At 39.5% G+C, this 13,214-nt stretch overlaps 1 protein-coding gene across 5 annotated transcripts in view; it reads right to left on the bottom strand.

The window, feature by feature from the left end:
* Positions 1-13,214, bottom strand: part of APP (amyloid beta precursor protein) — a 199,456-nt gene that overhangs the window by 151,774 nt on the left and 34,468 nt on the right. For all 5 annotated transcript variants that reach the window (XM_064726344.1, XM_064726352.1, XM_064726330.1 and 2 more), the window contains exon 2: positions 834-1,001. In XM_064726344.1, the coding sequence (XP_064582414.1) occupies positions 834-1,001 (168 nt within the window). The remainder of the gene's footprint in view (positions 1-833; positions 1,002-13,214) is intronic.

Genomic DNA, 13,214 nt, shown 5'->3' with positions numbered 1-13,214 from the left:
AGATCTGAAAAATAAATGATCTTGCTTTCTAAAGAAATAGTTTCGCAGCAACTGGTTCGACATTTAGGAAATAAAGGAGTCACTGCTGTGGAAATATGCACTAGTCCTTACTTAAATAAAAAAAAGATGTGGCATAGTAAATGTAAGAATTAAGACGACTTAAAGCATGTCCTTTTGTTCTACTGCATGAAATAACACATTTTCTTTTCAAATTGTCACACACTGCTACAAGGTTATTGTACTATCACATCAGGAGACAAAACAAAATTAGATCCATATGTTCCTAGGATATAAGCAAGTGGGTAAGAAGTTTCTGCTCTCAAATATGAAATCAGTGATTGTGACTTCATCTGTAGGAGAAGCTTTTCTATTAAGGAACTCTGAATGGTGTGCAGCAGAGGCCATTAACTCTGGGCTGCAAAACTGCACTTCACTATCATGGCAGAACAACAGAAGTCATGTTACAGCTAACCTTACCAAATCAGCCCAAAAAGCCCAAGGGCATTTTAAATAATAAACTGCCACCTCAGCTTTATTCAAAACACTTTATAAGAAACAAGTCCATTACACACATACTTTACAAAAACTATCCCCCAAGGGTAGAACAGAGAGAAAATCTTCCAAGTGTCCCAGTGACTCCCTCAGCAACCAATTCCTGAAGCTGTTTAAACGGGTGCTGGAGAGAACCTCTTCAGAAAGGACAAGAAGGCAATGATGCAAAAAGAGGGAAGATTCCCTACAGACTAAGCTCTCCAGCACATGGATGCACTTACGCTTCTGAAAGAGCAAAAAAAAAAAAAAAAAACTACAGTAATTCCTGAGACAGCACTTACCTCCTGGCAGTACTGAAGAATTCCTTCTTTTGTCCCAATGCAGGTCTTGGTGCCAGAAGGGTCTGATTCCCACTTTCCATTCTGCACATTCATATGCATGTTGAGTTTGCCACAGAACATGGCAATCTGAGGTTCTGCCAGCAGCCCTGCATTTCCATCAGCAGGCACCTGGAAGGAGAAGAAAAGTTTTAATCTCACATTTGACATTTCAGCCCAGCCAAAGCAGCAACAGGTCAAGCAAGCATTTTTTTATTCAGGGAGATGTGAGAAATATAATGGGGTGTTCATACAAATCCAGATTACAATAGTGTAATTTTAAAGCTTAACTGTCACAGCGAGCCCCCAGCCCAGTAATAATTAGCATTGACTCCATTATTCACAGAAGGCTGATTTATTACATTATTATTATTAAGAAATTGCTTATATAGACAGTTACAATACACCTGGACCTAACTAGTCCACTAATCCAAACACCACCACCATGGGGTAATTAAGAAACCATCCTTTGGTAAGCAAATCTCCATAACACATTCCACATGTTCACAACAACAGGTGCAGCAAGTGAAGATAAGAATTGTTCCTCATTCTTTTCTCTGATCTTCCCACAGCCTCTCCCAGAAACGCCTGGGAAAGTTATGCGTTGCTCTCTGTGACCAGAGAGCTGCTGCCACACTTAACCAAACTGTTTTGTGGCCCAAAACTGTCTTACCAATTGGGGCTAAACATGGGACAATGAGCACAGTTGGAGCACAGTTATAGAAGTTTAATTTTCCAAATATAGCTGTTGTAATGTGGGGGAGGAGTTTACTAACAAGTAAATGGAAAAGTAAACAAGTTTACTTTTACTTTTTGAGTAAAAAACCTCACAGCACAACCTTTTCCAGGCACCTCGGTAGCACACTGCCTCTATTTTATCATGTCTTATGAAGGTGGTAGGTTAAAAGCAGCTTCCATCAAAGCTTTTCTAGGATTGAACCTCAAAATGGAGAGGGGCTGGGGAGGTATCAGAATGGCTCTGCTGAAGGTTTAGCTGACAACCAGCAATCACAGAACACCACCTTGCCCAACAAGCATTAAAATACCAGGCTCAAGATGTGCTCCTCCTCCTGAGCCACAGACACTGCCCATGACACCAAGCAAGCACTGCTGGGGCACAGAGCCACCCTCAGCACAGGTTTAAATCTCTGCCATGGGACCACAGCACTGAGGACAAATCAAGAGCCAAGAAGGTATAAGGTGAAAGGACTGGCTTTTTGTTTGACATCTGAGGAACACGACACAAAGAGAAACCTCCTCTCTGGGTTAGGTACCTCAAGAGACAAGTCTGCAGCTCCCCACTGCCCCTCACACTCCAAAGGCCAGTTGGTCATATTCAAGGTGCAGCAGAGTATTCATGTCAGTTTAAATATTTTTTTAACCTTTAATCTCTTAGCTTGAAGGCTTCTCAAGAGGAAAATGAAAAGCATTTTAAAAATTCACAAGAAAGAGAAGAAACAGAATTATGGCATCATAGGAGATATGCAAACCCAGGATATTAGTTTGACTTTTTTGTTTAAGCACAAAAAAGACTTCATGAATTTTATATGCCTACAGTACTAAAAAAAGCCCCAAAGTCCACACTAAGAAACACTGTGACAGTGATCATCTAACTATCCATTGGATTCACATTGAAAGTGAACACGTCAAAATTAAAAAAAAAACCCAAACAAAGCCTTGGTTTAAGAGAAAAGAGAGAACATTTCTTGTTCTGTTTTCATAAGATGTTAACTTGTTACTGCAGTTCAGCTCAAAAAAACCCACAGGAACACCTCAACTGGCCAAGATTTCTGTTTACTATCTCAATTTCTCTTCTCCTGTGCAACAAGTACATTCTGTACAATTAAAGAGCCAGCTATCACTGTTGTTTCACTGGGTAATTAGAGAATTTTCCAGTAACTGGGATGACACCTTGTCTTGGTTTGCCTTGATCAGGAAAACTATCACATGCTTACTCCTCCTAATACCTACAGAAACTTTGGAGAGCAACTCAAATGTAACACAACTATAACAATCTGCATAATATCCTCCAAGTTAATGATTTTATTTTTCTTTATACATGCAACATAACCCTATCAAAATTACAATAAAAATAGAAGTGAGTCATTCCACAGGTGATGAATGGATGAGAACTTTATATTCCCAGTCTGCTCCTTGAGTTGAGATCTTCAGTAAATTAACAAAGCACACAGTAGTCCAACTGTGGGAGATTTTAGATTTTTTTTTTTACTCAAAATCATAAATCAAAAGTATTTAGATTATAGAATCAAAGATTCATTTAGGCTGAATGAGACTTTAAGATTGAACCCAACTGTAAACCTAACACTGCAAATTTAACAAAAATAAAAGCCAAAAATAAAAGCTAAAATTCAACTAACTAATTTCAAGGGATCTCTATATGGTGCAAGTTCCCGATAACATAAAATCTCATTAAATATTACTAATTGTAAGAAATATCAAATAGTGGTTTGATCACTAAGGGGACTGAACAGTGGTATTTTTGGGGAAAGGTGGGGAAATGTAGCACTTTCTGTAAAACACATACACTTACAAAGATTAAAAACTCAAAAAAAGCAGGAGACTAAACTCAGTAAAACTTACACAGTGATAAGTGATTTGTCCCACACATTCTATCATAACATTTTAAACATGTGAATGAATTAATCACTGGTCACATCAAGGGTATATCCAGCTAAAATATGTGAGCTGGTAACAAATTTTATACATCACTGAAGTTTTCTTCACAGCCAATGTTTTCATTCATTTACACTCATACCATCACAAGAAAAAAATATCAGCATTACAATGCAATTAAATAATCTAGAGCAGCAATTTAGACTGATAAGCAGCTCCTAGAGAAGGAATGCTCAATATCATAAAGCTACAGTCCAGTTTGTTGTAACAACACCTGCAGTGGCAAACCTCTCCTTGACTAATCCTAAAGCTCTTAGGCATACCAGTCTCCCAAAGAATAACCCATGGGACAAACACAATTACATTAACAGCAACTATTTACTTTATTAGTATTCTGCAAAAGCAAAAACTCAAAGCATATTAATGGAATTGTAATCACATTTTTTTTCTTGTTTGCATATGACTGAGAGCTAGCAGCATGGCTTTTTTTCCTGCTTCTTAGCAAATCATTAAACAACAGACCAATTAGCACAGCATCTGAAGGTGACTTCAAATGTTATGCTCAGGTCTTGTCAGTATATCCAGTTTTCAAAGACCAAGTAAGAACACTACTCATCACTTCCACAAGGCACCTGTAATATGATTTCTGTAATGTGAACTACATAAACTTGAAAAATGGCTTGTACAGGACTCTGAAAAATTATCTCAATTGATGGTACACTATTTAGATCTCTGCATTACTCTACCATGTCACAAGACATTCAAACACCAGCCTTTTGATATAGAAAATAAAATTATTGATTTTTGCAAGTGTAAGGGTACAAGTTCTGAAAGAAAGGTTCCATGACTGCGGTAAAGCTCAATGCTCACAACAGCTTCTCTCTTACAGAATTCCAGCATATCAGAGGTCTTCCAGTTTCAAGACTCATTTTACCTCCAGTTGAGTGCATGCCCTGGTTTAGGGCAAATTTGGGAGAAAACCTCCAAAAGGGGCCCTCCAGAAAGCAAACCCACACAGCCCCTCCCCTCAACCAGTTTGGGAAGAATTTCCTCAGAGAGAAGTGGAAAAAACCTGTTTATACAACAGGCAGGGCACTCCCCAGCGCACAAAATGAACAATACCAGGTGACAAAACTCATTCACTGCTCTGAAGAGATGACAAATTCAGGAAGTTTCTCCTGTGAGTGCTCGCTCTGTTATCAATCCCTCAGGCTCTGGGAAAGGCTGCACAGAGCAGGCCCCGGCAGGCCACAAAGTGCCAGCTCTCGGTGCTCCCCAGGTCCCAGAGCAGGTTCCAACAAATCCAAGAAAAGGGAAAGAACAACAGTCCAGGGGACTTCTCTACCTCAGCTAGCTAGACTAACTAAAAGATAGCAAAGTGCTGTGTTCTGCCCCATCCATGCCCAGACACCACAGTGGAGGAGTGAGAGCAGTCTCATAACAAACTCTGTACTTCTCCCTGCCTTCACTCTCAGAGCCAGTGTTGAAGGCACAGAATAGAATAACCAGCATAAACAGAACACCCAACTGGGGATACAAGAATCATAACATCACCCCACGACAGTGCATCCTCCTGCACCATCCTCTCATACACTTCCTTCTTACAAGCAGGTAAGTGATGAAGTGCTTAAAACATTGTTTTAAAGAAAACAATTTCAAAATACCTTTCAAGGAGAGGCTTTCAGTATTTTGCATACTCTCACAGGTGGGAATATTAGAGAAAAGCAAATCTAACCAACACTAAAGACTGAAATCAGAAAACAACTCTGTACAATGAAGCCTACTGGATATGTAACTGCTTTGGATTTGGAAAGAAGAGGGACATAATTCAAGTGTTTTCTCCTCAGATTGGTCAATTTAGGACAAAACAAGGTCAGTCTTAGCAAGGCCACCTGAATGGCATCATTTAATTACCGGAGCCAGTCTTTATAAAAGTAGGTGTTTCATAGTATTTTTCTGTTTGTTTTTAGAAAAAATAGTCATTACAAGTATTTATTTCATGTCAAAATGTTGAATTACATACAATTCAGAAAAAAAAAAATCATGTAAGCATTAGGAGACTAAGATGTAGGGAAGTTGTTTCCTTTCCATGCTAAGAGGTAGCAGAGATGCCTTTGCTTTCCTGTCTTTCAGGTCTGGCAATTCAACACATGTATTTGAGGAGAGATGCACATGCACATGGCATGCTAGATGCCATTTATACTATTTCAGAGACACTCAAAAAGGATTTTGATAGCAGAGTACAGAGGACTGAAAGAAGTTTATCCAGTTGCAAAACTATAAGCGATACCTTGTAGAGTGTGGAGTTTTTTAGCTCACTGCCATTCCATCGCAATACCAAAAGGCCTCTTCCTGTCAAACACTATCATTATTTAAGACAGAAAGCATAGACCTCTCCCTGCTTCCACTCTCTCTGTCATTACTTTCTGCAGTTACAAAGATAATTATTATATCTGCTAATTGCACTTCATAATCCCTATTTAACCAACAAGTGTCAGCTTCTTTCACAATTCAGATTATATTCAGAAAACAGAGGCTGCAAGGTTTTACCCTCAAGAGGTTTTCCATCAAGGAACCAAAGTAACACCACTTCAGAGAGCTCTGCTATTAACTTATAATCAAGAACTACAACATAATATGGAAATAAGCCTCAGATCTTCTATGTGCTGTTATTAACTATTAAAATATCTAAAGCCATTCCCCAGAAGTTCTCAGACAGCTTCTGTGATTTATATTGCTTTATTCTGCAAATACTAACCTGAAGCCACGTTTATAAACATTCAAAGTGTACTTAATTTGCAATAAATACTTAATTTGCAATTACTTTCAAGGAGAGGACGTTCAGTAACATAACTGAACAATAAGTACAACTTGCTCAAGAACAGCAACTGTCCTCCTTAGTTTAGGTGATAACTCAAATAATCCCTCCCTGATTTTAATTTTTAATGCTAACATCAGTTCAAACCTCCAAACAAGAAGTCAGCAACTACAGTTTTAAGGTTTAACAACAGTAAAACTGGTTCAAATAATGTGAACAATTAAGCATATCCAATCATAACATATCAGCCTTCCAACCCCTGGCTATGCTTCCTCCAAACTTTTATACTATATTTGGGTTGAAATCTGAGGTTTCTCATTAACTAAAGCAGCACCAATTTGCATACATAGCAGTTTACTTCCTCTATGGCAATTAACAAAAAAAAAAATTCTGTCTTTGAAGTGGGGCCACTCATAACTCTTTTTCCTATGAAGAACAGAGGCAAAAATAGAATGAAAAGATAAAAATATAATAAAAGGATTCTCTGCTTGCCTTACACATTCAGTGAGCAAAACATAATACAGAGACCTGTTATTCCCAGTGGAAAGACCAGGTTTGTTTTTTTTTTTCACTGAACTGTCTGGTCTGCTGTACCCTACAAGTGAAGATTGTTGCTCAGTTATAGAAGCCTGTAGTTCAAAATGGCCAAATGCCCTGCAAATACAGGCTTATATCACTGCACACAAATCCATGGCTTCTTGCCCATCAGTTAGCCATCAACTTTGGCAGACAGTAATCTGCTCTAGACTTCTTATTTAAGCCATAAAGTATTTATCCTCCTAGCTTTGTTAAGGATCTTCTCAGAACACAAATACTTTAAAGACTATTTGTATTTTAAAACCTGCACACAGATTCACAATGAAAAAATCTCCTTTCTTAAAAATACAATCAGGACAAAAAAATTTTAAAAAAATAAGTCACCTAAATTAGAAAAGGAGGAAATATTAAATTACTGTCTTGTCACAATTTTAGGATGTCTGTTTGTCAAAACCAAGGAAAATTTTCCATCTCTTCCCTCTTCTTTAGAGATAAAAAGACTAAGAGGTTGTCAAAATCAACATGAATAACTTAGAAACATGCTTTATTGTATAATATTCACACAGAAACAGCACCAGCAATTACTGTTGTCAAAAGCGTACAGAAATAGGTCAGAAAAACATTCTACTGATTACGCAGTTAAATTGCTCAGTACAGTTGCTCCTCCTGGAAAAGAAACATTTATCAAAAACAGTCACAGAAAGAACCACGCTCCTAACCTGCAAAAACCCTGTGAACATCCATATTTAATTTACAAAAAGCCATCATCCAAAATTTGGTTGAGAAACAGACTCCATCAAAAAGCAGCTGGAAAACAAGTTTATCTTGCCTGCTTTTTTATAACCTGTGTAACCCAACTGCAAATATCTGTGCACTGTCTCCCTGGCCTGCTTCATAAATAGTGATGCCAAAATGCATCACAACAGTGCAATACCCACATCTCCACAGCAGCTCAAGGATAACTAACTGCTCCACAAATCAATTAAAAGGAAGTTTTCCCTCATGCCTGCAGAGGAAAATATAATATTCTCAAAACTATCTTTGGGCAGCCAACCATTCTCCTCACCCACACCCTTCACAAGGTCCTGAGAAATTGGTTGTATTTATTCCATACATCTCAGTTGTAGTGCTTCCCTCAGGTCACATTCCATCCAAGTACTCGCAGAACAACACCCCAACCCAGCCCCAGGCATTTGTTTACCCTGAAATCAAGTTTAAAATCAAACCAAAAAACATACCAGGACTAAGCTCTAAGTTCACAAGGCTATCTTGTGGAGCAACAGCAAAGTGAGTGCTCCCCTCCCCAAAGACTGAGTGACCCAGCAACCAAGTGCACACAAGAGAGATTCCCAAGTGCATACAAGAGACATTCATAAGATTGAGCAGAAGTGTCTGTATAAAGAGCTAACCTCCATGTGCATGTGTGAACACACACAAGAGCAAAGGGATTTCCCTCCCTGGAATCACTAGGAAGCAATGAGGCAAATCCAAAGAGCAGCAGAAGCCTAGCACCTGTGCAGGATCTGTCTAGCCCATCCTGCACACATTTCCATGCTCCTGTGAGAGTGACTAAAAATTAAAATTTAGCTACAAAAACCAACATCTCTGAATGTAATCATAAACGTGAGGAATTATCACAGGGGAGTATCCTACCAAGTCAGATCCTTGCATCAGCTACGTGAACATAACAAAAACACATTGCTCTGTCAGTGCAGTGTCAAGAGCTACTTACCTACCAACACCACTACCACCACCATGTCTGCTTCCAAAAAAAAAATCCCTAAAAGCCACTCTCCCACAACTTCCAATTTGAGCACCTTAATTTAAGAAGATGTGAAGGTTGAATGCATCCAGAGGAGAGCAACACAGCTGATGAAAAGGCTTTAAAGGAACGACATCCTGCAAGAAAATCCTCAGGACTCTGGCTTACCTAGCTGGATGGAAGGAGGCTGAGGGGTAACCTCCTTGCTCCCCAGAGCTGCTGAGGATGCATGAGAATGGTTCAGCCCCATGCCAGGCTCAGACTGGACATTAGGAAGCATTTTTTAACCAATAAGATTGTCAAACATTGGAACAGGCTTCCTGGAGAGGTTGGCAATGCCACAAGACTCTCAAGCAGCAACTGGGCAATGCCCTGAGTAACAGGTTGTAACTTGGTCAGGCAGCTGGACTAATGACCACCATAGCTCCCTTCCAACTGAAATACAGCATTCCATTGTAGCCTCTACATCACCATGGTCACAACCACACCAGGAGTGCCAGCAGTTTGCTGTGGTTGATGATGTGCACCACTGTGGGCAGGAACATAAGAGGAGGAGCAGGGACAACCTTCCCCCAAGCAGGTCTTCTCTGGAGTTCCCTTAACAGTCCATACCAAAATTTACAGACCTTGAAGTTAGCCATCGATAGAACAGGAACTGAAAACCCTCACAGCTAACAGGTATCCCCAGCCTGCAGCTACCAGCACACAGTTTAGTCACAATCTTTTATAAAAACTGCCATTTTGGCAGGAAGAAAAATTATAATATGTAGGCACAAAGTTTGTGGAAATGGGGAGTGGGGCTGCAGCTGAGCCTCATCCCTGATGGGCTACAGCTGTGTAGGACAGGTGAACAGTATTGAAGGTAATGAGACATGGAGTGCACTGACCAACCACCAAAGGGTACAGAGGGCACACAGGTGTAATGCTCTGTAAGCTGAAGGGTATAAAATGTTGTACTGAAGACCAATAAAGTGCTGATGCCAGTCATACCTCTACTTTCAATAACAAACAGCATGACCAAAATTACCCAAGACTGGAAAGAATTTCAGGAAGCATTAAATCTAGTGTAGCACCAACTAAACATTAACACAGGGTATGAGGAGGTAGAGGGAGTGGAATAACATCAAGATTTTATGAGCTGAATAAAAATTGCAATAAGAAAAGCTTAAAGAAAAAACAAACAACCTAATCTTGCTCCCAAGCTATTCATTTACATTTTGAAACAGTCTTTGGTCATTTACATGGCTATATGTGCTGACTAACAGCAGTAAACAAGAAAAAGACAAATCCTGACAGAATTAATGATCTTTTATTCATCTAGAAAAATAGGAGATAAAAAAAGATGAAATTCAGCAAGTGTGCAAGTTTGACAAAAGAAGTGTCTAATGATACCAATAAATATGACAAGTGTTATGGTTTATTTTGGTTCATCTACACATACAGGAATGCTAATGATACTGCATTTAAATTTCATAATCTGCAGGGCTCCACTACTCCAAAACAAACATAAGACTCTGTTTAACAGGGCAAATCAAAGTTTTGCACTGAAATAAATCACTATAAACCATCTAATTCCAGCATTGTGTTTTCTATTTCAGTGCTCAAAGCCATTATCAAATAAATATAGGAAGTAAAAGAAAAATAAGAGTGCATTTCACAGCAATGCAATTGACCACAGAAGTACTCCAAGCTCAGTAATAACTTCTGGGGTCCCATCATATCCATGAAACTCACCGCTGTAAAACTAAAACTACAAAGTGAGAGCAAATACTTTAAAAAAAAAACCTAAATTCTAGTTTGCATTTATATTAAAGCACTTTTCTTTTGGTGGTGCAAATTTTATATTTAAAATATAAAATATTTCATTGCATGTGTATCTGGGAAGGTGTGAAAAGGAAAATTACTATATGCAGTGTAGCAATGAGGGATAAAGACAGACGGACTCCTTTTTAGCAGTCATAAAGAGAAATTGTTTATTGCAAAAAACCAAGCCTTTTAATGCTCTAAACTTCAGCAAAACAAGCATGCACTGGCTGCCTGCCACTGCAGGTGTTGCTGCTCACTTGACCTTCCACCCAAGCACCTTTTTGACCATCCAGTGTCCATGTGTGTCCCCAAGCAATCACTGCCCCACACACGAGGTGACCACACACTAGTTATACAATTTGTTCTCCAGTAGTATAACCTGATGGAACCTTTCCCAGAGTGCTTTCTGCTGAGCAAGAGCAAAGAGAAGTGAACAAGATTTCACAATGGTGAAAAGGGCCTGTATTCTGTTAGGCTTTTCTTATCTCCCACAATGCAGAACCAAACTCGATAAGATGGAACAAATTTAAATTCTGTCTGTTCACTAAAAAGTTGCAGATCAATCCTAGTTCAATTAACTTGATAGAGAGTTTAACATTTGAGCAATGTCAGCTTCTCAAACAAACTTTATCCCTTAAATGTCAATGCTCAGTAATTTATTGATTTGTTTTCATTTGAAGTAGCTGACAACTATAAGGTAGCCTCACATCCCATTCATCACATTGCCACTACTGTGCTGGTTTTGCATTGGAGCCATTCATGAAAGTGATGTTCTAAGAGAAGTTCCTGGCAGTTTCTTCAGTGTCTGACAAGAAGACCAATCCGTAATTAACTCTGAGAATTGAGAATCTGTTTGATCACTGGGAAAGCTGAACACACCTCTATGCACAGATATGTTAAAGACAAAAAACCCCAGGGGGGTATCTTTTCCTTCTGGCCTGGAAGCCAGGGTAACAAGGCCTGTCTGGGCCAGGCTCTGCCATGGGGCAGGGGCAGGGGAGGGGATCAGCCCCCAGAGTGCTGCAGCTGAGCCCCAGCCTGGCTGATGAGATCCCAGCCAACCCCCAGCACAGCTGCTGAAGAAAACTCCATTGTAAAACTGTTCTGGCCTCAAGCTACCGAGCCCAGCTGGGGTCACATGGCCATCTGCAGGCCCTGGGTGAGACATTCATTCTTTCAGTGCACAGATGAGACGTGTAGACCTTCAATCGTCCTTCAGGTGAGAGAAAAGGACAGAGTGAAGACACAAAGTCAGAGAAGAAAGACTGAAGTCCCAGATGGGAGGGATGAGGAATTGTCTTTTGTTTTGGGCTGAAATCCTCTTGTAAAGCTATGGAGAAGAATCATTTCCCTACTGTAGAAAGACAACACTAGATGACTGAACTAATTAAATCTACAGAATTATTACTGCAGTGCAGCAACTATAGAATGCATTTGTGAGCTTCTCCAAGAAAGAATGGAAGCCAAAACCAACCTGCTCAGAGGATTTTTTCCTGTGTTCCAATATAGAAAAAAGCTTTCTCTACCTGAGCAAAATTCACCCCAGCCAAAAGAGCTGCAATTTTCCTTGTGAAACAGAATGTCCACCCTGCAACAACTGGATTTCAAAGGAAGCTCTTAGATGGCTATTTTATTCTCAGTATTACTTGCATGCAGTTCTTTATCTGCCCTTGATACAGAGGCACCATCTAGATTGCTAAAGCAACTCTTCCACATACTGCATCACTTATGTTATTCTCTAAATTATGCAGGCTAGAATCATTCTCTGCTGCCATTGGTCTGAGCCACAAACATCTGAATAAAGCCATGTGAGAAGTCTGACGTAATTCACCAGTTTTAACATGAGGTGTTTCAGCTATTTTGCACTATGACTGCACTCCACGTGTATGCCAAAGGTCCCTCTCATCTTCCTTTTGATGTAGAACTATTCTTTGCTCAAGTAGCAAGTTTGTGACTCAGTCTGCTCTGCAAGCCGTCTGACTAGTTGGGTCACTAGAATTAATATTATATTTAGAAAAAAAATCATTTCCCAATTTCATTCCGCAAACAGTGTGAAGATGAATTAAGAAAATATTTCCGGCATTTGCTGACTTTAACCACCAAGTGTTTGGCATGATGAGGACTTGATGACTGCTACAAAGAGGAACATGCCCAGAAGATCCTTCCTGAAATATTTATGCTACTCAAGATGCCAAGACATCTCTAATTAGACAAACCTTTTTTTGGCACACAAAAACACCACTATAAGCAAGCCAGAAGGAACTAATCTGTCAACACCAAGATTAAATAACATAACACATTACCTGGATCACTTTCAAGCCATAAAAAAAGCTGAACAGAGTCAAATAGATGGTTGACAGACTTCATTCATTTTGAGTTGAAGGCACAGTTCTTCAATCCTTCCTCTATAAAAATCTATGAATTTTATCTCTACACAACAGAACTGTGATGAGGGAATTAGTACGGCATTACCAGACACCCCATGGTGAAACAGATCCTGCCTTGTATCTGTTTCTAGGGTACTTAAATTACCCGTTACTAAAAAAAAAACCAAACAAAACCACCCCACCCAAACTTCACTGTCCCACTAGATGCAAGCTCTTTTCCTATCACTGTACACCCAGTTGCTAGTTTTTGAGCAGCTACTCCATGTCCATGGGGTTTTTCATAATAACAACTTGAAAAGAAAGTCTGGCCTTCAACCTCTAATGCTATGCACTCCATCATGGACTCCACTCCCACGGTCTCCAACATAAAGCCATTTCTCCATCTCTCTGCCTTCTTAGAC

Source organism: Zonotrichia leucophrys, chromosome 1 (assembly GCF_028769735.1).
Source record: "Zonotrichia leucophrys gambelii isolate GWCS_2022_RI chromosome 1, RI_Zleu_2.0, whole genome shotgun sequence".
NCBI lineage: Eukaryota > Metazoa > Chordata > Aves > Passeriformes > Passerellidae > Zonotrichia > Zonotrichia leucophrys.
Note: the sequence above shows the minus strand (reverse complement) of the source record. Positions and strands in the feature narration are given on the sequence as shown.